Consider the following 22511-nt stretch of genomic DNA (forward strand, 5'->3'; position numbering starts at 1 on the left):
GTTGTGGGGTTTTTTTTTCTTTTTTTTAAAAAGGTGATTATGCTTTTTAATGCTAAAGTTGGAAAGTGGTTTGCATATTCATGGCACATTACAATTTTGAAAATAATCTCCTAGTAGATATTTAACAATGGCTTTGGGTAAATGGACACTTGTAGCGCTTTGTTTAAACGATTACATCTCAATTATTGCTTGATGGTGAGAGCATGGGTAATACCCTTGGTTCTTTGTTAAAAAGGCTCTAATTAAAACTGGTTCCTGCTCTTGCCTCTTGGATAAATATGGACGTGAGGTAGTTCAGTGACACTCTGTCAAATTGCTGAATTGAGTGCAAGTTCTCCATTCATCCTGACAAATGATACCGTTAATTGGGGTGTGGGGTGTGGATGGCAGGAACAGCACTGCCAGTGTTGGTGCTAATCCTCTCTGCTTGGCTGGGCTTCCCCCTCCTCTCTTCTGCTTGGGACTGTCGCTCTTCTAATTTTACAGGATTTGTGTTTCTCTTCCCCTCACCCCCCGTCCACCTGGTCACAAGAAGCAGTGCTCCTCAATCAGTGCTGTCAGGATGTTTCCCACTCTGTGCGTTTACATCCTGCCTCTTCTTTGGTGCAAATTTAGCCTCAGAAAGTTGTGTTGAAACTTGGGTCTCTGTTGAGCTCTGTAATAAGCCAGCGACTCCCAGTCTGAGTGAGTTGGTTATTTTTCCCCTGCAAGAGGAGCGCTCTCTGTGATGATGGTACTAGATGTTCCTGGAGCTGGTCACTTTCCAGTTACAGTTTTTTCTTTGGCTCTGGATAACTCATGTTCTCTTAGTCCATGAAAGTTAGCCCTTTGCTACAAAGCCCAAATTGCCTGCCAGGTAGGCCAGTAGCATAATAATACACTCAGCCCATCTCACTTTTTGCTCTGCACTTTTTGCATGTGAATATATAACTGTATTGATGTGGAAGTGTTAGCCTGGATTTTCTTCCTATCCTCTTCACTGCAACCTGCTTGAATCAGACTCCTGAACCCTCCAGCTCCTCGTTCTGCATCCCTCTGAAGGGAGAGGATGAGTGTGCAGAGCTGAAAACAGAGGCAACATGCTGGGTATGACAGCCCTCCATTCTGAAGAGACCTAGCATGTCATTAATGCTGGATAATCACCCTGCCAGCCTTGCAGAGAGGAAGGGAGCTAATGCTTTAAGGCACTTTCCAGACCCAGTATGACAGTGCAGTATTTGCTGCTGCTACAGCACTGGATTAAGCAGAGAAGAAAAGATTTTGGGAAAGGAGCTACCTATTGCTGTTTTGAACTTGCTGCCAGTGATGTCTCTTACTTTTGCTGGCTAATGCTTGCTGATGATAGCAGGTGTCGCAGCTGTAGGACTTCAAAAAGGAGCTAATACAGGAGCAGATCCAGGGATGCTGTTCATATTCTTCCCCTTACTCCTGCCCAGTGCAAGACTGAAAGAAAGGGAGATTACAGTGACTGTAGACTAGCATGTTTTAGGGGCTTTTCTTGAATATAAGGTAAGAGTGATAGCATCTTTGATTTTTGTGGTTATGGTGAAGGAATCTCCTTCACTCCAGAGATGCAGCTGTACCTAAGGGGGAAGAAGGTCATTGTGGACACCCACAGGTGGAGAGAGGGAGTGATCCTGACACAGAGGAGGGTATTAATATTCCAATGGCTTCTGCATGATCTTTGCATCATCATTCTCTTAGGGATATGATGCTTTCTACCTGGACGGCAAACTTTTATGGTTTTCTTTAGCTGTGGCCCAGCAGCCCTGAACAGTAGTTTTCTCCCTTCTCCCACAGTCACATTTGAGCGCAGAAGTGATTGATGCATGAGCTGACTGAACACTCCACTAAATTGATTGCCGGTGAAACAGATAGCAGTTCCGACATCTTAGCTGGGTTACCACTCAGAGTTGTTTACACTAACAGCCATTTGGGGCGAGTAGTTTCTGTTCATATACCTCAAAGCTGTTGCTTTAAGAAATCCATAGGTAAGGGGATACAGTACTGTGCTGAGCCACACTGGGAAAGCTTTCCCTGCAACATTGTGAGCCGGCAATGCAATATGTAAAACAAAACAAACAAAAAAAATATACATAAACTGTGCTGATCTGTAATGTGTAGTTCTGCAGTTGGGAGTAGCTTCTGCAGTAACATTACATGGCCAGAAAATAACAGAGAACGTCTGTTGATAAAAGCAGCACCTTTAAAGTTGTGACTAGCAGCTCCAGACAGATCATTACGCTCCTGAAATCCCTGACGAGGCTACAGCCTGTCCCAAAGAGCCGACTGTCTTTCCAGGTACCTTTACCTGTTTTAAGGTTTGGTTAGAAAGCAAAAACTCTATGTATTCTCTGTGCTCCTGGCTCTGTACCACTAGTAGGTTATGAAAACCAGAGGTAAGTGAGGGGGGAGTAGCCATCCAAAACCAGAGCAGTGTGTGTGAGGTGAGTGGCAAGTTACTGAGGCGAGCATGGCTGCAGGGACACACCACCAGGCATGGATACTCAGGAATGCAGGAGGAATGCCAGAATTAAATTATTCTTGCAAGTGTATACCCTTCCTCTACCGAAAGGGACTTTGCTTGCACTCTTGGGTGTAGCTGGTTGTGATCAATGGTTTTCCCTGCAATGCAACTGACTGCAGTTTTCCTCTAAGAACGTAGGTGGGTTTGGACCTGTCTTCTCCCATCAAGAGACTCCTGGTACAAGGATTCAGGTATTCAGTACAGTGTTCATTTGGTCACAAGCAGGGAGGGTGTGCTCCTTGCAGTGGTTTGAGGAAAATCACCCTTAGGATCGAGTTCGCTAGTTTCAAAGCCAAATACGTTGTGTTTAAGAGACCACTCTGCCACTTGTGAAGCTCTGAATTGTGCAAGGTGCCCAGTGATGCCTCTGGGGTAGGTAAGCCAGAGTCACGGAGCACGTTGTACAGACGTAACGCTGTTAATGGGAATTGCTCCCAAACCAGAGACTACAATGTTAATTCAGAGACTTAGTTTTTTCTCTCTATAAAATACGCTGCACCATTTTTACTGGTACTTCGTGTCCAACCAATACCCCTGCAGTGCTGTTTTAATTAAAACAGAAGTGGAAGTAATGAATTGGTGGTATTGGTGGTGATTCTGCAGATACGTCAATGTTAATGCACAGTAAAACGCTCTCCTGATAGCTTTCTGTGCTTCATTAAATTAAACGTAGAAACCCACGTCTGGATTTTTTGTGTATGTGTATTTGCAAATACAAGATGTGCATTTGGTAAGCAGAACTATTGAATTGTGAAATGCAGTACTATTGCAGCAGGGCTGTCATTCTGGGATTTAGAAAGAAACAACTTTGAATTTGGGAGTGCCACCAGCAGTTTGCAGGCGGATGGGAGCTGTGTTGGCACCGTGGGTTAAATGTGCACTCGGGACCTGTGGAGGTAACTGCCCGATAGTGTTACGCTCATGTTTTGTGAAACACTTCTTCATGGTTGTATGTTTTGCGTATTAGTGAATGCATTCCTTATTTCTTTGGTGCTTCTAATTTTTTTCTTTAAGATGGGGGTGGTCCGTTTCTCGATTTTTCTCTGGCTTTCTGCACTGTAATGATGGCACCATCACCTGACTGCTGGAATATACTGGCCTGACTTTAATCATCGGGTGACTGGCTCTTAGCATGGTTTCATCTCTGCTGTTTTACATCTCCTCTTGTAATTGCACGATTGCTTGCAGCATTGTTTTTCTATTGGTGACAATGAAAGGCACATGTTAGTATTTTACGTAACCTTATACTTTTTGTTTGATGTGTAAAGTGTAGGTGAAGAAGTGGTACTTTGCAGATAAAATCCTCTTTATTTGTAAGCAGCATATTTTTACCCCTTGTGAAATCATTTGTAAGACAACATTATATATAAAAACATGTTCGTAAGTATCATATGGAGGAAGAGGTAGTTAGGCTAAGCCTGTATTAATAACAGGGCTGCATTTCTGTAGTGCTGACAGTTTCATTGAGGTATATATGCTTACAATTATATAACCTGTTCAAAGCTACAAAAAAGAGCGATGTTTAATGTAAATAGTATCTAAGTCTTTTAACTGCTAAATAACCAAACCCAGCAAAACAATAGAGAATCAAAGCTCTCCTTTAAAGAACATTGACACCAATTAATATGTAGTAAAATTATCTGCCTGTACAAGTTGTTTCAACAGCTCTGCAGGTCTAAAATGGCAGAAGCTTTCTGTTGCTGTATAAAAATCAAACTACCATTTATTTCAGCCTCATGGTATGTGCAAATTCATGCAGCTCAGTTAAGGGAATAGCTTCACAACTGGTGTTACAGTCTGTGGCTGGAGTGCTGCATCACAATGCAGCAAATGCATTTTCCACATTAACCAAACATGACAGCTGAAACGATTATTAACCATGCAATATGTCGGAAGTCATCAAAAATTCACATCAGAGTAATTGCAGTGGCTCGGGGAAAAAAAATAGTAGCATCTCCTCTTGCCTGCCTGCCGCCTCACCCCCTCCTAATTCTTACATGGTACAGTCCGTTAACAATAAAATATCCTTCTGTAACCTATAAACTGTTACTCCCATCAGTTACTGGTTTCAGACTGATGCTTTCCCTAGAATTTGAATAAAGCACCACTGGAAAAAAAAATATATAGATGCTTTACAGGCAGTGGTGTTCAGCCGTGGAAAGCAGCTGCTTTCTTATTGTCTTGCTGGACTCTTGACTGTCTCAGCCATTTCAGGACTTGCAGGTTTGATTTATATATTTTTTTTTTTTTTAAAGATGAGAAAACTTGAGCGTTAATACAGAGAGATAAGCTGTGTAAGCCTAAATACCAGGCAACTGAAGTGTGGCAGTTACAGCCAGCATTAACAGGTTTGTAACTCCTCAGTACTGAGATCTACAGGTAGGAATGTATATATTTAAAAATATATAAAATGAAGGTAAAAAGCTTGCTTTGATAAGAGAGAGTTTTCCTTCAGGTGTCTTCTATGGCGGTTTTTCTTTGTGCTGTTGCTGCAGGTTGTTTAAATTTGTAGGTGAGTAATTAAAGAGAACAGGTGGGTAGTTTTAGAGAAATCATCCTTTGCTCACAGAAAAGAAACCTTAAGGTCTGTGCCTTTACCTTCTAAGATTCTTCGCTAGAGCAGCTGTTGGGTGGGGCAGTCCAGTGTCTGCTTTGGGTTTCAGTCATGTTGCCTTTTTAAAGACCCTCTTGACATTGCTGACTTTGCTTTTCATTTAAGCAGAAATACAGTAGCATAACTTTCTGAATGTCTTTATTCCTGTTTTCTCTTCCCTAGACTATGAAATGTCTACGGAAGTATTTTAAACAAAAAATAAAGATGCTACTTGATTATATGATTTTTTTTTTTTCCTCTTAGGTTTCATTGTGGTGCAAAGATACTGGTCCACTCTGTTTCCTCTATTCCTACAGATGCACTTATGATTTATTTAGAAGACACGCTAAACTTTCTTTAATTTTATTTTGAAGTAAGGATTTCAAATGTAGGACGAAAATGAAAATAAGATAGGAAATATTTCTACTTTCCTAAAGTAAACGAAGACACTTGGGGATTTGCTTTTTTTGTCTCTTAAATGAGGTGGTGAAGTGTATTTGCTTAGTCAACTGGAGTTTGCAGCCTAGACCCCACCTCTCTTTCAAGTGAATAGGATACGTTATGAAAGGGGTTAAGCCAGTAAAATCATAGTAGAGGAAGCAGTCAGGGAATTAACATTTATATAAATGTGGTGGCCGTGACTAGCTGGGTGGGTGGCAGCTGATTTAATACTCTCAGATCTAGGGACTCGGAGGCTGCATGCAAACTGGAAACTGTGCTTGGCTTTGGTACGGGGACGAAGTATAGGGTGGGTCGCTTTTGCTCCTTTCCTTTCAGTTCTATTTCTCTATATGGAGAAAAGCAGGTTAATGAAATGTGCTGTGCTGGGACGGCGCCTGGGGTCTTGCAGCAGAGAATGACTTGCCTCCTTTGGGTCTCCCTCCCCAAATGTTAAGGTGCCTATATGTCATCTTCTGCACTCTTCCTATTGTCAACTGAGAAATGTCTGAACTGCTGAGAAGGGGAGACATGGGAACAGTGGCATAGCATGGCCGAAAAGTTGCCTCTTCTAAACAAGATTACCTGTGCAAAGGGGGGTCTTGCCACAGAAGCAGCTCAGCAAGAAATCAAGTAAAAGACAATGAAATGGGTGGTTTGCATGTGTAAAAAGGTGGAGGAAGCCATCTCCACTGACCCTGTATGGGAGACGGCTCAATTATCTTTGCAGTTGGTACAGTGTGGCAAATTATTTTCCTTTGTCTGAAGTGGGTGGGAGACAGAGTTCAACTAAGCTCCATAAATTCATGTATGGAAAAATGACTGAGCCACCGTAATTAATAATTAGCTGTAGGTCTCTTACAGCAGGGTTTTCTGTGATATCTGTTGGCAGCATCTGGACTTGGCATTTCATTTACATTGAAGTCCGAAAGCTTGTGTGCCTTGTTAATGCAACGCGCAAATAAAGGCATGCACTGCTAGAGAGTTCCTTAGCAAGGGTGGAGTACAGCCAGAGGAGAAAAATGGAAACCTTTTGTCTCTGGTGTATCCTCAGCACACTGGTCTCATGCCCCAAGTCTGGAAAGTTTAAACCTTAGGTTTATTACACAATAGGAGAAATACACTGGAAAAGAATAAAGTGTTTATTATAAGATACCATTTGTTGCAGAAAAGAATTTTAATACATGCCTTTCTCTCCGAGCTTTATAATGCCTAACGTTTTAAAATATAAATTGTATCATTATAACAGGCATATTCCAGACTTCTGATTTTTATTTTAATGATCTGTAATTAATAATTCATAGGTAATTTAAATAATTAACTTTGTGAAATGTATCAGTAATGTAGTAAGGAGACACCATTTTTAAAGACCACGCATGTTTAAATCAAGGATTTAAAGATATCATGACATGTATGAACTCCAAATTGCTTGCTTTCACTGTCAGTAAAATATTTATGTTTATTCCAAGGGACACACTGCCATGTTGAAAATACCTATTAGGTGAACAAAGTAGCTATGATTTATTTATAGATATTTAGGAAGAATGGGTTAGCTAATTTGGGCTTATTTTTCTAACTCAGGTAGATGATTTTGCCAAATCATCTCATGTTATTTAAGAGGGCTGAACTTCAAATTTGCTCATTTTCTTGAAATTCCAATGTGTATTTAAAAAAAAAAAGCTTATATTCTTCACACTACAATGCATGTAATCTTTGCTCTTTCTTTGTAGCGTTAGCCAGCCACTATCAGCGAAATAAAGTAGATTTAACTTTGGAAAGGTTTTCTTTCCCCATGTGGGCTTTTCTGAGAGACTTCAAATTGCAATAGAAATGTTATGGGAAACCCCATTGTGGAGGTGCAGCTCTGAGGGAAGCCACCTATGCTGGGGTTGAGGATTTGCATCCCGGTTTAACTTGGTTATCGCATTTACAGTGCTGACAGGATTTTGATGTCTCTGAACCAGGCGTTGTCCCTTCGAGGCAGTGAGCATTTGCTGCATGCATCACTTTGTGTCTGAAATACAGATGGAGGCTGGAAGATTTTTGCTTGGCTTTTTTTTTTTTTTTTTTTTTTTACCAAAGGAGAAAGATAACTAGTGCTCCCGAGGAACGTTCAGGAAGGTGGTACGTGGGCTTTCAGCTGTGGGATAGGGGCACGGCAGCCAAAATCCTTCTGCTAGAGTCAGCCCGAGAACAGGGAGAGTGTCAGGCTCAGCACTGCCAGGCTCGCTGCTTGCATCCAGAGGAGGTAAAGAGAAACAATTTTTTTCACTACTATTTTTTTTACATACAGTTTCAGACTAACTTGAAGGCATTTAACTGTACTTATGCATCTGAAATTGTGAAGGAAGAGATGTGCAAATGCCAATAACGTTTTTGCTTTCCAAAAAAAGCCTGAGAACATCCCCATTTCTTGCAAACAGCAAGGTTATGTTCTCCCAGCCAGACAGGCAGAAGGATAAAGCACTTACTGGGGTGGGGGAGATTGAAGGATTGCACTAAAATTTGCAGAAGTGGATTAGAGGAGACTGGGTGTTAATGACTAGCAGGTTTGTTTAATAATCTGTCCTTCTTGCTGGTGTTCCATCAGAAATGTGCAGTTTCAGGCTGGGAAATACTTCATTGACTGATAGGGACAGCAGTTTGGCTTTCGGATGTGATCCTGAGAAATGAATTTTCTGCTGCCAGGTTAAGTGGGTTATTGTATCTGCCTATATGTTGATGCTAATGTACAATTAGTCCAGTGACAAGACACTGCAAGCTTGTCAGTGTGCCTCCTTTATGCCTTTTTCTTTTCTTTTCAAACTACTCCCTTATTAGCTAGTGTTTTCTGTGGTATTTGGAGAGAAGCCTATCCTCCTACAGGGCTGGACACTCCTCTTTCCTTGGCTTTATCAATTTTTCGTGCGGTGCTGACAGATTTCCAGTGGCTGGTTTCTCAGCTTACACCATCTCGGGAGACTCCTCACCAGCTCTCGGTACAGTAAATTGAGGTGTGGTCTGCAATGGCAACTGTGTCTTCGTTCCTGCCCCTGCCATGCAAGGAGGTGACACGGGCAGAAATTCAACATACAGGTTTTATTTGTCACTGTGTTATTTGAGCATGGTTTCCTCTTAGAGGGGGAAGAATGCGCAGCTACTTCTCAAGAAAATGTGGAATAACCACGATGCTAAAATGGCAGCGAAAGAAATAAGAAAATGGCGTCATCAGTGAAATTAGTTTCGATGGCTTGATTTGAGGGCATCCTACCTGATGTGAGGATGTTTTCAGCAAGAGGTATTACATTACAGGCTTAGTTATGACTATATAATGAAGATTTTAAAGTCATTTAAATCCGTAGTTTTTTCTCAGTATTCCCTTAAAAAGCGCGATATCAGAGAGGTGGATATAATAGCTTATTCCAGTGGATGATCAGAAATTACCTTTGTTTGCATGCTATAAATATTTTTAATATAGGGTTGCATTGTGGATCTCAAGCCCATTGGAATTACCTCATAATTAAATATATTTAAACTAAACTCCAAAAAAGAGCCAAAGCCCTGAGTTTTGTTTTGATTGTGAATCTCTTGATGCGTTTATGATTTTTGTAGGGTTGTATTTTTTAACTGGGATACTAATACAAGGATGTTTATAGCGCAGGGGAGAGACTAGCTGCTCGTCACGGCGCTGAGCAAAGCCCAACACCAAGGTCATCCCTCTGCATTTAAAAATCTTGAGAAAAACAGATAGCCATGTATTTGGGAACTTGACAAACGAGCTCAGATTTCAGGTTGTGTGGTTTGTTCGCTCTGTGCTGATGCCATTGCTGATGGTGAAACGCTGGTGCCAAAGGAGATGGGCTTCCCGTGGGTCCTGCTGCTGCTCCTGCTGGCCTGATCTGTGCGGAGAGGTTCCCTTGCTGAAGAAGTTGTATTCCAAGTGAGGTGACATTGCATTTAATTGCCTTTGTGACATTTTTGGTTTCTTTATCTTTGTTAAGACAAATGGAAACGCTGTTTGAGATGCTTTCAGGTGTGATGTACCTATGCTAGCCAGCTGAACAAGCTCCTTCTGGTGGCTCTTGAGTAATGTTTCCTGCTGCTGTAATTGACTGGCAAGACCCTGTCCACCTTCTTTCTCTAGTTCAGATATTATTATTTTTTCATTGATTTTCTTCCTTCTGTTCTTTGCATGACCTCCAAACAGGTTAGGGTTATTCAAGACTTTCTGTTTTGTTATTGCACAAATTTTCTTGGTGCTTTGTAGCTTGGTAGGACCTGGAATTGTTGAACAGCTCCCAGTTGCATTGTAGGCAGAAAGAAAATGAGTATATGCCTGGGGAGGAAGAGAGGATCACTAGAGAAGGTAGCACTGTTGCTTACATTCTTTGTATTAACAATTGCTGTCAAAAATGGTCTGTGCCATGGAGGCCAATAATTGTATGTGGAAGAGACCCTCATTCTGAGCACCTTTGTTGTAAAATTTTAGACTCAAAAAGGTATTATCTTAGTGTTATGCCATTAAAGTGTTTGACTTTGAAAAAAGCCTAATAAACCCACTTGTCACACCGTTCCCGTGCGCTGTGTAGCCCAACATGACATGGCAAAGATTTTCAGAGCCTCAGAATGAGAGACTAATCTGTGTAATTGAAGTTATTTTGGTTTCACTCTGATGAAGGGGAAAGGCACAACAAATAGTATGGATAATTACTAATATTTTAATAATTAGCTACACTGTATAAGTAATATATAAATTACATATATTACGATGGTTGATATGTTTTGGTGGGTTTTAGAACCAAGTGTCCTACTTCACTCAATCATTATGCTTGGCTTTGTTAAATCTTGCAAATTTCTCTGACATATTTTGTAAAATCTTAAAATGCATAGGAACACTGCAATGAATTGCCATGTTATGTTAGGACTTAAGCTACTTGTAAGTACAATTTTAAGTGAAATATTGACATCTCATCATGCATGAAAGCCTGAACTCGCTGAGCATCCTGTGTTGAATTAGAAGAAACTAAAACTGAGCGGAGCCATGTTTCGTGCCAGCAGTGATGATCTCCGTTTATATGCAGAACAAGCAGTGCCATGTAGCATAGCAGAGAGAGTATAATTTTGGGGCTGCTGTGTGAGCACCTGGCACAATATTCTAGCAGGAAATCTGAGCAGTGGTATTTTTCTGGATGTTTCCAGTGTGATAAAGCTGTGCTCCCTGTATGTTTCATCGTAAACGTTGCTTGTATTTGCTGCAAACACCTTGCACTCTCCTTGATGGCCGCATGCTGCAAATGCATTTTGGAGGACTGCGGTTGGGTGTGGGATATGATGGTGCCTCTCAGTGCTGGGGGATGGTTTGATGTTAACTGATGGTTTGATACTAGCATTCTGTGCTTAACAGACAGTCCTGGCTGAAGCAGGAGCTAAGGGGTATTTGTATTTCTTCCCTCAAAGCCTGTACATCTAAGAAGCACATTTCCAATCTTTACTTGCCAGATCCACACGGTCCCAGCAAGCGCATGCACCATCTGCCCCTGCTTCTCTTAGGAGCTGATCTGTGATTTCCTTGAGGGGCGCTTCTTTCGGCAGTTTGAGTATTTCCTGTCATGGCTAGAAGGAATAATGATATTTATCCAACACAGCAAAATCCAATGTTCCTGGATACAGTCTGAAGATTACTGTGAAAACTGCGTAAGTTTCACAGATCAGTCTAAAACAGTAAAATAATACAGAAAAATGTAGTAGATTTTTGCATTGCCGGCACTAACCTGCGGCAGAGAGCACTTTGTAAATAGTTGCCTAAGGCTCGCTCTGCAACGCAGATTAAAGGCTAGGCTGTATTCAGAACTGAGCATTACATCAATGGCATGCTGATGGTGGGGCAGGGAAGCCCCATTCCTGCCCCAGAACTTGTCTCCAGTGAAGGTTGCTGCTGTGCATCTTCCACAATGCACGCAACCTGTCGAAGAAGGCTTGCGGGCAAATGGCGGTGCCCCTTTTTCGTTCCGCAATGCGTGCTGCCGCCTGCTGAGCGTGCGCGGGGAGTTGTGCGCATTGCCAACACACTCAGGCTGTAGCATGATGTGCATCGACTCTTGCTGCTGCCAGAGCGAGGTCCATGTTGCTGCTCTCCATCATAAAAGGAGACAGTATCGCAGCTCTGCAAAATTTGATTTTGCTGGAGCAGAAAGCTGCTTTAATAAGAGTGAAATAATCTTTAGAATTGTTGCTGGTCACGCAATGGAGCAGAGACTAGGCCGGGGTTTGTATATTTTAATGACTTACTGCCACTGAAACGCTCTCTGCTTGCAGTGTGGGGAAGAGCTCTCCTACCTTGGCTTTCAAACAAATTGAACGTGAGTATTGGCTACAAGTGTGGAGTACAGTCATGGTGCAATGGGCGGATGTGCTTCGAGACCTGTGTGAAGGCAGGTAGCGGAGCAGCAGCTCTTCCCCCAGCCCAGTGTTTGGCAGTATTAGCACAGTTTTGTGTTAGAGCTATTAGTCTGCATGTTTTTCCCTCTTAAGCTTCAACATGGCTGTTGCTTTGAAAGTCTCTGATGCAGCAACTGGCTCTTGGGTCTTAGCAAACTGTAAACCCTTCTGTTTTTTTCCCTGCTTTTTCTCCTATTTAGTCAACAGTGAATTAATTTTTTAGAAAAATGTTGCAGGATTTCCCATTCTAAACATGGTGGTAAGGAACCTGAGAAATACGTATTGTAGTTTGACAAGCTCAGCTGTCTTAAGCTAGGAAAATTTTGTATTGTTAAATCCTTGAATTGAACACTGTATACAAGTGTGGGATGAGCCTCATTGGACCTTGCTTTTCAGTGGACCTTTGTCTGTGTACAACGATTCGTTCCCTGTCTCTCATGCAGCTTTGAAGCGATGCTGACTGGTAAATCACCCTTCCTTGGGTTCTCGTCCTCTCTTGAGGATCTGTGTACTTGTGCCCTCAGTCTGCTTTGGCTCCATAGCAATTTTGCCATCTGAAGTCTTCTAAGGGGAGAGCCAATTTCACAAATGCTCTTAGCTCATTGCATTCCGTAGCTGATACTTGGGCAGCTGCCTTGCTGCTTTGAAGGACGCTGTATTGCACAGGCCAAGGTATGTAGTAAAGCTGCTTATCTGCATGTTTTTTTAGCAAAAGCTGATGCTTTCTGCAAAACAAATCTTAGGAGACCTACAGAAGCTTCCAAGAGATGTTGGTGTGATGCATGCAAGAGTCTGAATAGAGAAAAATATTACCTGTGCTGCACTGGCATGTCCCCCTCCTCAGGAATACATTAGTTGGCCACACCATTGCTTAGGGGCCCATCGGCTTATCTGTTTAAAGCCAGCCAGTAAGCATTGATGCTTGTGTCAGCATAAACAATAATTTGGATTAAAAAAGCAATAATATATGGTATGGTATGTTATTGTGGCAGTGTGTTCCAGGTAGTTTTCCTTCATTTTCTGTTTCCAGAGAGAGCATGGCCAGGAGGGCTGTGCCAGGGTGCACCACCCTGAGAGTGTGCTCAGACGTGTGCACGTTTGCAGAAGGATTGTGTTTAGCAAATAGTTTCTTAAAATTGCTAGTAGAGATAATAAAATCAGGTGCTTCACCTGGAGCTACTGTTCCCAAACCATTTGCAAAGAGTGATTTTTGTTAACTGTATAATCATTATACCTGCTGGTCCTTTGCAGGATTCGCTGGATCTAGTGGAAATCCAGCACTTGGAAATATTTTAATCAAAGAGCAATTGACTTGAAATGGCCCCAGATTGTTCATTTCATTTTCTCCTTTCTTCCCCTGCCAGTGAAAAAGTAAGTATTGCTGTCAACATCCAAGGCCTCAGTATACTATTTGGCAACATTTGCCTTCTCTTGACAGCTTGAATACTAAGATCAAGTATTAGAAGTATGGCCTGGCTGATGGGAGTAATTAAGAGACTTCTATCAGCCAGGAGAGAGTTTACTAACCTCATTTACTGCGGTAAATGGAAGAGACTTTCAATCTCCTGTCAAAAAGAGACCATCAGTGCATGCATGCCCTTTCGTACTGATAATGAATTAGCTACTGGAACACTTTCTTGCTGGAATTCAGACTGGAGCAAGGCAGGTGCTGGTTTCTGTCACATCAGCCTGTGTCAGGCAGTGGTTGCCTGAGATGAGAGATGACAGTGGAGGAAGAAGCATGGCGAGAACAGGGAAATGGCATGGCCTCCAAGGGGTCCTGCCCCTCCAGTGGTAAACCATCCTTGGGCAAGGCAGAGTGGGACTGGATTTCAGCAGAGGGGAGGATGTGAGAAGATCAGACTGGAATCCAAGAGGAACTGGAATGTGCTGGGGAAAGGTGCTGAGAGCCAGTAAACGTGCAAGAATAAGTGGGACTAGCTGGAAAATGGGAACCTGAAGGTGGGAGAGTGCCTGTGTCCCTGTTTTGCAAACACCATCTCATCAGATATCGTACAAAGTGTGTGTAGGAAGCATTCAGCAGTGAGTGTTGCAGAGAACCGGTGATGGAGAAGACTTATGCTGCTTCCTTCCAAACTAGACACAGGAAGAATGTGTGGGAGTCCCACAGTAACAGAGAGGAAAATTAAATGCCACTCACTAAAGCAGGACAGCATGATTAGGGCTCTGTGAGCTTTTTGTGTAAACCTGCCTTGGGGAAGTAAGATAAATTTTCATTTTCAAGCAAAATCCAGGCTACGTTGGGATCCCTGCAATGGCAGAGCTTGTGCATGGAGAGCTGCAAGGTGAGGATTCCACCTCTGAGGTTTTAGCGATGCTCATGTTAGCTATTCCGATCTTGGCCATCTGTCGCTGTGAAATAGCCCTTTGTCTTCTAACAACATCTCTGTTCTCCTCCTGCTTCTCTCTTTGGATACTGAATATGAAGCAATGTCTCATTGCTCGTTGTACAATCAGTAGCATCTCCCCAGAGAGGGTGGCTCGTGCGATATGGGTCATGTACTCCCTGTGCGTGCTGAACACCATACCTCTGTATCCTTGTTGCAGTCTGCAAGTATTCGTGGCAAAGTCAAACTTTGCCTCTGGGATTGCAGAAAGCTTTTAGGGCACATGTAACTCGGTGAGCACAACCAGAACTGTTCAAGGCCCAGACTTAAGAGATATGTGAACCCTTAAAGCTCTTATGTGGCCTGGGATTTTTGAGGACCAAAATTCTCTAGCATAAAGCACATCTTTTCTATCTTTCTGCCCATCCTTGTTCCAGAGAGCTCTGCTTTTTCTTAGAGTGGATGGACACTTGTGTGTGTTCTGTGAAATCTGAATTTCCAGTGACCAAAGCATAGTGCACCACTAGGTGGCAATGCAATAAACTCAGGGAATAAATACTGTTGTAGCAGCTGGACACTTCTCCCTTTAATGTGTGAAATTTTGGCCACCAAAGCCTAGAGTGACAAACCCTGGAGCTCTTTTTTGGCCTAACTAAGCAGAAGCAGTCTCATGAGCAGTAGCAGGAGCCCCAGCATCAGCTACTGAAACTCCCTCTTCTGAGGTTTAACAATTAGCCTGTAATTAACTGAAACAGCAATTGTCACGCTACAGGCATAATGTTTAGCACAAGGCATAGGGCAACCTTTTTAAAAAATACCTCTCCTCAGTGAGGCATTACAGATATTATTTGGAATGTGTGAGGATTTTAGTTTGCTGAAGGAGTAGTTTTTGAGATTGAAAAAGACAATTATCATCCCCTAATTGGCATTTGGTGTAATGTAATCCCTTAAACAGACCTAGTGAACTCTCTGGGAGCTGGGAGGTTTCATTAAGAAAGATACTCAGCCTGGATTTACTGACTTCAAGGGAAGTTCAAGCACATCTTAAATTACTCTGCTGATTACCATCATTGCTGTGTACCTTTCTGGGCAGGTACCTGCTCAGCTCAGGGCACGCATCTCACCAAGGAGAGAGGGGAGGACCAAGGGCGGTAAGGTAGGACTTGTATCTCTTGGGGCTTTCTGGAGCCCAGTGCTCACAGAGCCAGCAGGGAGCCAGGCCACCCAGGACCTTTGCAGGCTGCGGTGCCTGTCTCGGTGTGCTCAGCACCTTCCATTGCATCCAGATAGCTGTGTCTTGGAGATTCGTGGGCATTTTTTTGCCTGTAAAATTAGCAGTGTTGTTAGGATACGGCAAACACACAGTGTTCTCTGCGGCTTCAGATCCCTACCATCAGAAATGTGGCTGTGTCTTCTGCTCATATGTTGGGGTGTGCTCTGAAGGTCTGGAAGCACTGCTTGTTATAATTCCAGATAGTTTTTCTCCAGTTCAGGTTGGAGGCAGGTAAATAAAATAAAATAAAAAAACAACTGGGAAAAAAAAAAACTTCTTGCCCTCCCAAAGTCCTTCCACCCATGCAGACATGGACAACCCTTACAAAACCATGTCTCCATCCCTCCCCACCTTTCCTGTGTGGAGCTGAGTTCAGGTCTTGGCTCGGTTAGGTGACTGTGGCAGCCCTTGCCTTGGTGACAACTGCTGTAATAGTTGGTCCCCAGACATGTGCAAGGATCTGGATTTAGCTTCCCTTTTTCAGATTGTAACTGCGCGTCCTCTGTGGGCATTGTCTAAAAATAAAGCGGGGCATGGTGGACGATGAAATGAAGAATAGGCTGTGTAGAAGTGGCTGCTCTCTTCCGTATGTAATTCAAGGGCTGTTTCTGGGGGGACCACGTCACACATTCGTCTCGGAGGATGGCAGTTCATTCTCTATCTGGTATACAGAAAGAGGTGACATTCCTGTTTTCAGCTGAAGGGTCACAGGCTGTCCCATACCTCAAATGCTTGTTGTTCTACATATTTCAGAAGGGAAGGGTGTAATAACCTTTATTTCACATGCTAGGTCTGGGTAGCAGGAAGGCAGACAGCATACCTAAGTGGCAGAGTTTCCTGCCAGATTTCTTCAGTTTGGGGAGATTTCAAACCCTTTTCACCTCCCAGAGCTAAGTAGCAATCTGTGATACCTGTGGTTTCGTGTAGTACTGCTGCCGTACTATTTCTAAGACCTACCATAAATATGTTTTCCAAAAGGTTCAAATCCCTATGACAGCAAGTTTCTGTCCTGCCACAGGATCTATGGTCCTCTGGAGATCCTAAGCTCTGCCTAGGTTGTATGGATCACTGCATATTGTCAGATTATTTGGGCAGGAACCATTTATTTGCAGGAAGATGTGGGGAACGAAGAGCACAAAAGCCTCCTGATTGCTGCCGAGTTCAGTCGGACACTGCTGCAATTGTGTATCCTTGTTGTAAATGCATGAAGCATGGTACATTGAATTCCCACTCCCTGGGTTTGTTAGCGGCTCTTAATTTTAGAGCTGTGGAGTGAGCATGCAGACTCTTAAGATATTAGCACTTAATGGAGTTGATAATGTCATAGTTGATTACTTCAGAGGGAGACAAAGGCTTCTTTTCATTTTTTATGATTTGAATAATGATTAAGTTGAAGTCTGGGAGTACAAATCAACTTGGTTTGTTTAATTGGCAATGTAACAGTGAAAATGCAAAATAAAGATATTCAAGTTAGGGTGTAATAAACATTTCCTGTTTGTTTTCTGTGTGTGTTACTGCAGTTTACCCCATGGCTGTTTGTTTAAAATTCAAAATATTGTATGTTTCCTAGTATGGGTCACAAAAGTAACCTTCGGGATGAGGAGCTAACAGCTCATCCAAATCAGTCTGTTCATGTACACCTGACCTCTTTGAGATTTACTGATACACTGAAAATTAAAAATACAATTCTTACATATTATTTTTCACCCACTGCAGCTGTATGCGTGGAGAAATGCTGTGCGGTAAACTTCCTGTATGCTTTCCAACTGTTTAGTTATTTCCATCCTTCCTCAACTGACTATTTTTAAGGCTCTTTTTCACAGTTCCTATTGGGCCTCCAAGAGCTCCACTCCTGCCTGAAGCTGCCAAGTCAAACCCCTTCCCCCCCCCCCCAACATACTCAAGTCCAACAATCTTATCTTGGCTTATCGCTCCTACCAGCTTTCATCCTAGCTCCCTCAAATGGACAGCAAGAGGAAGCAGTTGCTGGGACACAGAGATAAAAGAATAGAAGCAGGACATTTCACTAGAATTTAATGCATATTGAAACAGGGGATTAATGCATTTTCCATTTTCACATTGCTCTGTATGGGCATCTTACTGCACCTCTGGTGAAGTAAAGTGACCTTTAAACTTCTCAAGAGCGGATTGGGGTGAGAGCTGCAAGCACTTCTCAGAGTTGGAAGAGCTGAGTAGTACAATATGTGTCTGATGTTAGTGCAAGGCTGATTTTTTGACTGAAGCTCTGTTTCCCCTTTTCTGCAGGGATTCCTGAAGAACGAAAAAGATAATGCATTGCTGTCAGCCATTGAAGAGTCTAGGAAGAGGGTAAGTTGGAAGCAAGCACCATTTTTTCCTTTAAAAAAAAAAAATAATAAAAATGGTGGGGTCCCCTAAAGAGTTAATAAGTTAGATATTTAATAAACTACTGGAATTTAAGACAACTATATTGAGAATATAGAAAAATTAGACATTAGGAAATACTTGCTCAGAATTTCCAGAAGAAATACTTGTCAGTTTTATTTCAACTGCAGTATTTTGTAGGGTCAGGAGGCTCACAGTGTTAAATCTGTTTGAATAGAGAAGCTGTTGTTCGTAAGGCACAGCACACTTACTCCAACCCCCTCTCTGCATGGATGCTGCCTTTTCTAGAGGTGATAATGCCTAGGACGTGGCGTTTATTTCCTTTTTTGCTCCGAGAAGTGCCTTGTGCACTGGCTTCCCGTACAGTGATGACACTCAATGTATTTATTGTAGCTGTTTCTCCAGGTTACAGGAGTTGTTGGAAGTACATATTACCACATTCAGGCCTATGCAGTAGAAGTGCTGCAAGGTTTAAATCTTGTGTCTGTAGAAGAGCCAGAACACCATACTGCATCACATTGTCCAAAGGAAATCTCTCGTATAAGGGGAAAAAAAAAAAAAGGCTTTTTTTAAGCAGTACAAAGGAAAATGCTACAATAAGAGAGTAAGAGTTGTCACTTAGGTTCAGGGTTGCTGAGTAAGAGTTGTCAGTTAGGCTCAGGGTTTGCTGAGTCCAGTTTTCTTCCCTTGAAAGGGACCAGTACTTAGTCTGTAAGAAAAAAAGACAGAGTTAGCCTTCCCCCATTCATCTGCTGTCTCTTCATCTCCAAGCAAGTAGCTGTTTCGAAGATTTTTCTGAGCTGGAAATTGTTTTCTGATGTGAAATTCATCTGATCCTGTTTCTGAATCTATTTATACTTTTGGTATCTGTCATGTTCTGGGGCAATGATTTCCACAATTGAATTATGCAGTGTGGAAAAATGCTTCCTGTTGTTTGTCTTAAAACTCCTGCTTGGAAATGTCATTGCGTGCTTCCTAGTGCTTATGTTACGATTGTTTCCCTCCATGTACACTTGGGGCATCAGGTTTAGAACCGAGCCTGTGTTTCTTTCAAATGATAAGAAATAGTACTTAAGCATTATTAAATTATTTTAATTACATATAATTATACAGTAATTATTGAAGCAGATTTAAAACCCTGTTGAAATGATTACAGTGAAGGTAAGGATAAGACCTATATTCTACCATGAAAGTATAAAGTAAATTTATATAAGAAAACAAAGAAACACAAATCTTGTGCTCTAGCTGCATGCATGCACCATAATTAAATGTTTTCCAAATGTCACTGTCTCTTATCAGTTCATTTATACTGGGGAACGTTTTGCCCCTTAATTGACAATATCCTAACAGTGGGCTGTAATGAGATGAAAAACTTATTCAGCCAACCAAGATGTTTAGTTATGTACACTGCAGCACAAAGCTATGTGAAAGACAGAGGAGGTTGGGAAAGGGAAAGAAGTGGAAGATCCAATATAGCTTATTGTCTGTTTAGAATTAGTGGAAATATTTTTATTTCCTGTCCTGGTATACCTGAGGCTACTAGTTAGCATCACCCCAACAATAACAGGAAAGGTAGTGAAGCATCTTCTTTATCATAATGCTATTGCCAAAATAAGGAATATTGAGGGGAAAAGCTGTTTCCTTCCATGAGTGCCCCAACTGGATCTCAAGACAATGTAGCACATCAGCCATTTTAAAGGTAAAAAGATGTTTTTTCTTGGGATATGATTTTCCTACGTGCTTTCCTGAGTTGTGTTCCTGATGAGAGAGACTTTCTGATTCTTTGTCACTTGTTAATTTTCCTTAATACTTTTATCCTATTTCCCATTTAAAAGAAAAACATGCTGGTAAAGACCTGAAAATGAAATATGGGCAATAAACACACATCTCTGTTAAGAATGCAGTAAGTCAAACCTTTATAGCCTCCAAGGAGGTGAAAAACTAGTTGCCATTAGAGAAGTTAGTCTCGAGAAACCACGTGGATCAGTGATGACCTGGATATTTTGTGCGTGCTGCTAAATTAAAGAAAGAAGCCTATCAATTTCCAGCCTGCTGAGTTTTGTGTGTATTGCAGTACCATGGAAGAGACACAGATTCCCTGTTTTACCAGCTCGCATACCAGGGTGTGAGAGTTGTCTTAATGCCGCACAGACCTATTTTCTGAATCCCTTCGTACCTGAACAGGGAGGCTGTTAAAATAATATGCAGCACATCATTAGCTCTTGAGGGCTGACCTGGTTGATTTATCTAGTTGCTATTTTCTGTTTCATTTTTGAGCTGGTCTATTAGTAGCAGAGATAGGCTGTTTGGTGTTTCTATATGTTTCTTAGCTCTGGTTCTTCTTCACCAACAGACTTTTGCTATGGCTGAGGAGTATCACCGAGAATCAATGCTGGTTGAATGGGAACAGGTGAAACAAAGGATTCTTCATACTCTGCTTGCATCAGGGGAAGATGCTCTCGATTTCACGCAAGAAAGTGAGGTAACTTGGTCTTTCTAAACACTGTGCGTAGTCATACACGGCATGTACACAGCTGGCACTCCAGCTCTGCTGAAACCACCTCTGGATTATTCTGTAGCTACAACTGTGTGAAAATGAGAAATATCAAATCTCTAATTCCCGAATGGCTGTGACTAGCAGAATGCATTGTCTAGCAAAATATCAAACCTTTATGATTGTTTTTATTGACTAATGGGTACAGGCAATGGAGCTCCTAGTGCTGAAACTATGTTTTAAGCAACATACATGCAAGCTGGAAACCTGGTTCACACTAACACGTATTAGGTCAATATACCCAGGGGACAGGAAACACATTGGGGTGAACTTCACCTTCAGGAAACCTTTGCAACGCTAATGAGACCAGACAGTTTCTCAGGTGCAACTGTGCTCCCACATAGGTCTTAAGAGTGTCTCTTTCTATTATCACTGTGTGCTAGCTGGGACTTACGGCTTTTCTTAGGAGGCTGATGAAGTACCAAATGAATATTCAACAACAAAAAAAGAGCATGCTTTCCTTTTTACCTTGCTGTCTCATGCAGTGCAGATTAAAATTTTGTGCTGCTAAGACCTCTAGTGTTCAGCAATTTGAGGTTAATCCAGTAGTGACCAAATCCTTTGGGCAAGACTGACCCCATGTTTAACATGGAAAGGTATTGACTAGCAACTTAAAACATTCCTTATCTTCTGTTACAACTTAAAACTTTACAGTTTATTCTTTTAAAGAAAGTGCTTGTTACACGAGTAAAGCACAGTTAGGTGCAGAGTCGAGAACTCTGCTCCTCTGAGCTAGAGGCATCAGGCATCAGCTGAGATCCCTGGAGCACAAAGTTACATCACAGCCCCTGCACAATGCTCCATGAAAACTGTAACCTTGAGAAGAGACGTGATAGGGGATGGGGGAGTGCAAGTTGCCGTGCTTTCAGGCCACAGAACAGGCCCAGGTTTTTGGTTTTTTTTTTTCCCCCACCCCTCCCTTTAAAAAAAAAAACAAACTTGTTCATTGGAATGACTTATAGAGCTGCACAGTACATTAAAATAAAAAAAGCCCTTGGTGTTAATGGGGTATGACCTGTATAGGGATTTGGAAATAATTAAAGTTGTTAATGAAATGTCCCTTTCTGATTACTGTTCTTTTAAATATAGGTTAATCCCAGTTAGCATACATCTTTTTATAGAAGCTGTCTTCCCCAGAAAGTATTTTACTGATACTTTACTGTGACTCCTTGGAAGGTTGTCCAGCTTTTCAATATTAGAAATGCTAAATAATGCAGGCTGAATTCATTTAAAACTAGGAACAGCTATCCCATTATTTTAGGATGTGAGTCTGAAGACTTGGCAGCTATTCTGATAGCTTCTAACATCTTTGATTTGTGTGAGTTACTAGTGTGGGGTTTTCCTTTCGAAGTGTGGATATTAACTGCTAGGAGAAGCAATTTAATAACCTACTCTGAACAGGTAAAACCCCTTTTCTGATGTTTGTGTCAAATGGACACTATCCCCAGTCCATGGCACTCAAGATGCCAAGCATGAAATTGGTGGGAGGGAGGAGGGGAAAAAACCCCACCCCTCTAATGTTTTTCATTAATGACTCAATGTACACTATCACTCAGTAATACTCCACTCTCTGTTTCAAAGCCCTCATAGTATCACTATGTCATTTCAAGAGCATTTAAAATCCTTGATATATTCTAGTCTTAGCCTCAAGAAGTCAAAGGTCTGAGAGGTTTGAAGTGCATCTACTGTGTTAAAAGCCTGTTATCTAACCTCCCCACAGCAGGTTGTTCTAAAGCCTTGTTCCAGTCAAATAAGTTTTTTGTGTGTGTGTGTGACACAAACAGACACAGCCTGTAGAATATTGTAGAGGCTTAATTGATATCCTCTGGAGATGGAGAATCAACTGAAAAGGCACAGATCCAAACGCAGCAGGGGGCTGGTCTGCCTGTGAGCCAATTCTCAAGCTTTGGGCAAGCTAATTTGGGCAGAGTGAAATACCAACACATTATTCATGGAAATAAGACCAATTAACAGGCAAAGCTCATGATTCAAAGAAC

General features: G+C 41.9%; 1 protein-coding gene across 9 annotated transcripts in view; it reads left to right on the plus strand.

Moving 5' to 3' along the window:
• NUP93 (nucleoporin 93) overlaps positions 1-22511 on the plus strand; it is a 91538-nt gene that overhangs the window by 34140 nt on the left and 34887 nt on the right. For 5 of the 9 annotated variants that reach the window (XR_005933195.1, XM_030025655.1, XM_030025651.1 and 2 more), the window contains exons 4-5: positions 17862-17924; positions 20314-20442. Coding sequence is in view for 8 of the 9 variants with exons in the window: in XM_030025655.1 (XP_029881515.1) it covers positions 17862-17924; positions 20314-20442 (192 nt within the window). In the remaining variant the exon portion in view is untranslated. Of the gene's footprint in view, positions 1-4591; positions 4751-4851; positions 4876-7625; positions 7807-17597; positions 17750-17861; positions 17925-20313; positions 20443-22511 lie in introns of those variants that run through there. The other 4 variants (XM_030025656.2, XM_030025659.1, XM_030025658.2 and 1 more) reach the window with 4 other exon arrangements.

The sequence above is a fragment of the Aquila chrysaetos genome, chromosome 9 (assembly GCF_900496995.4).
Source record: "Aquila chrysaetos chrysaetos chromosome 9, bAquChr1.4, whole genome shotgun sequence".
NCBI lineage: Eukaryota > Metazoa > Chordata > Aves > Accipitriformes > Accipitridae > Aquila > Aquila chrysaetos.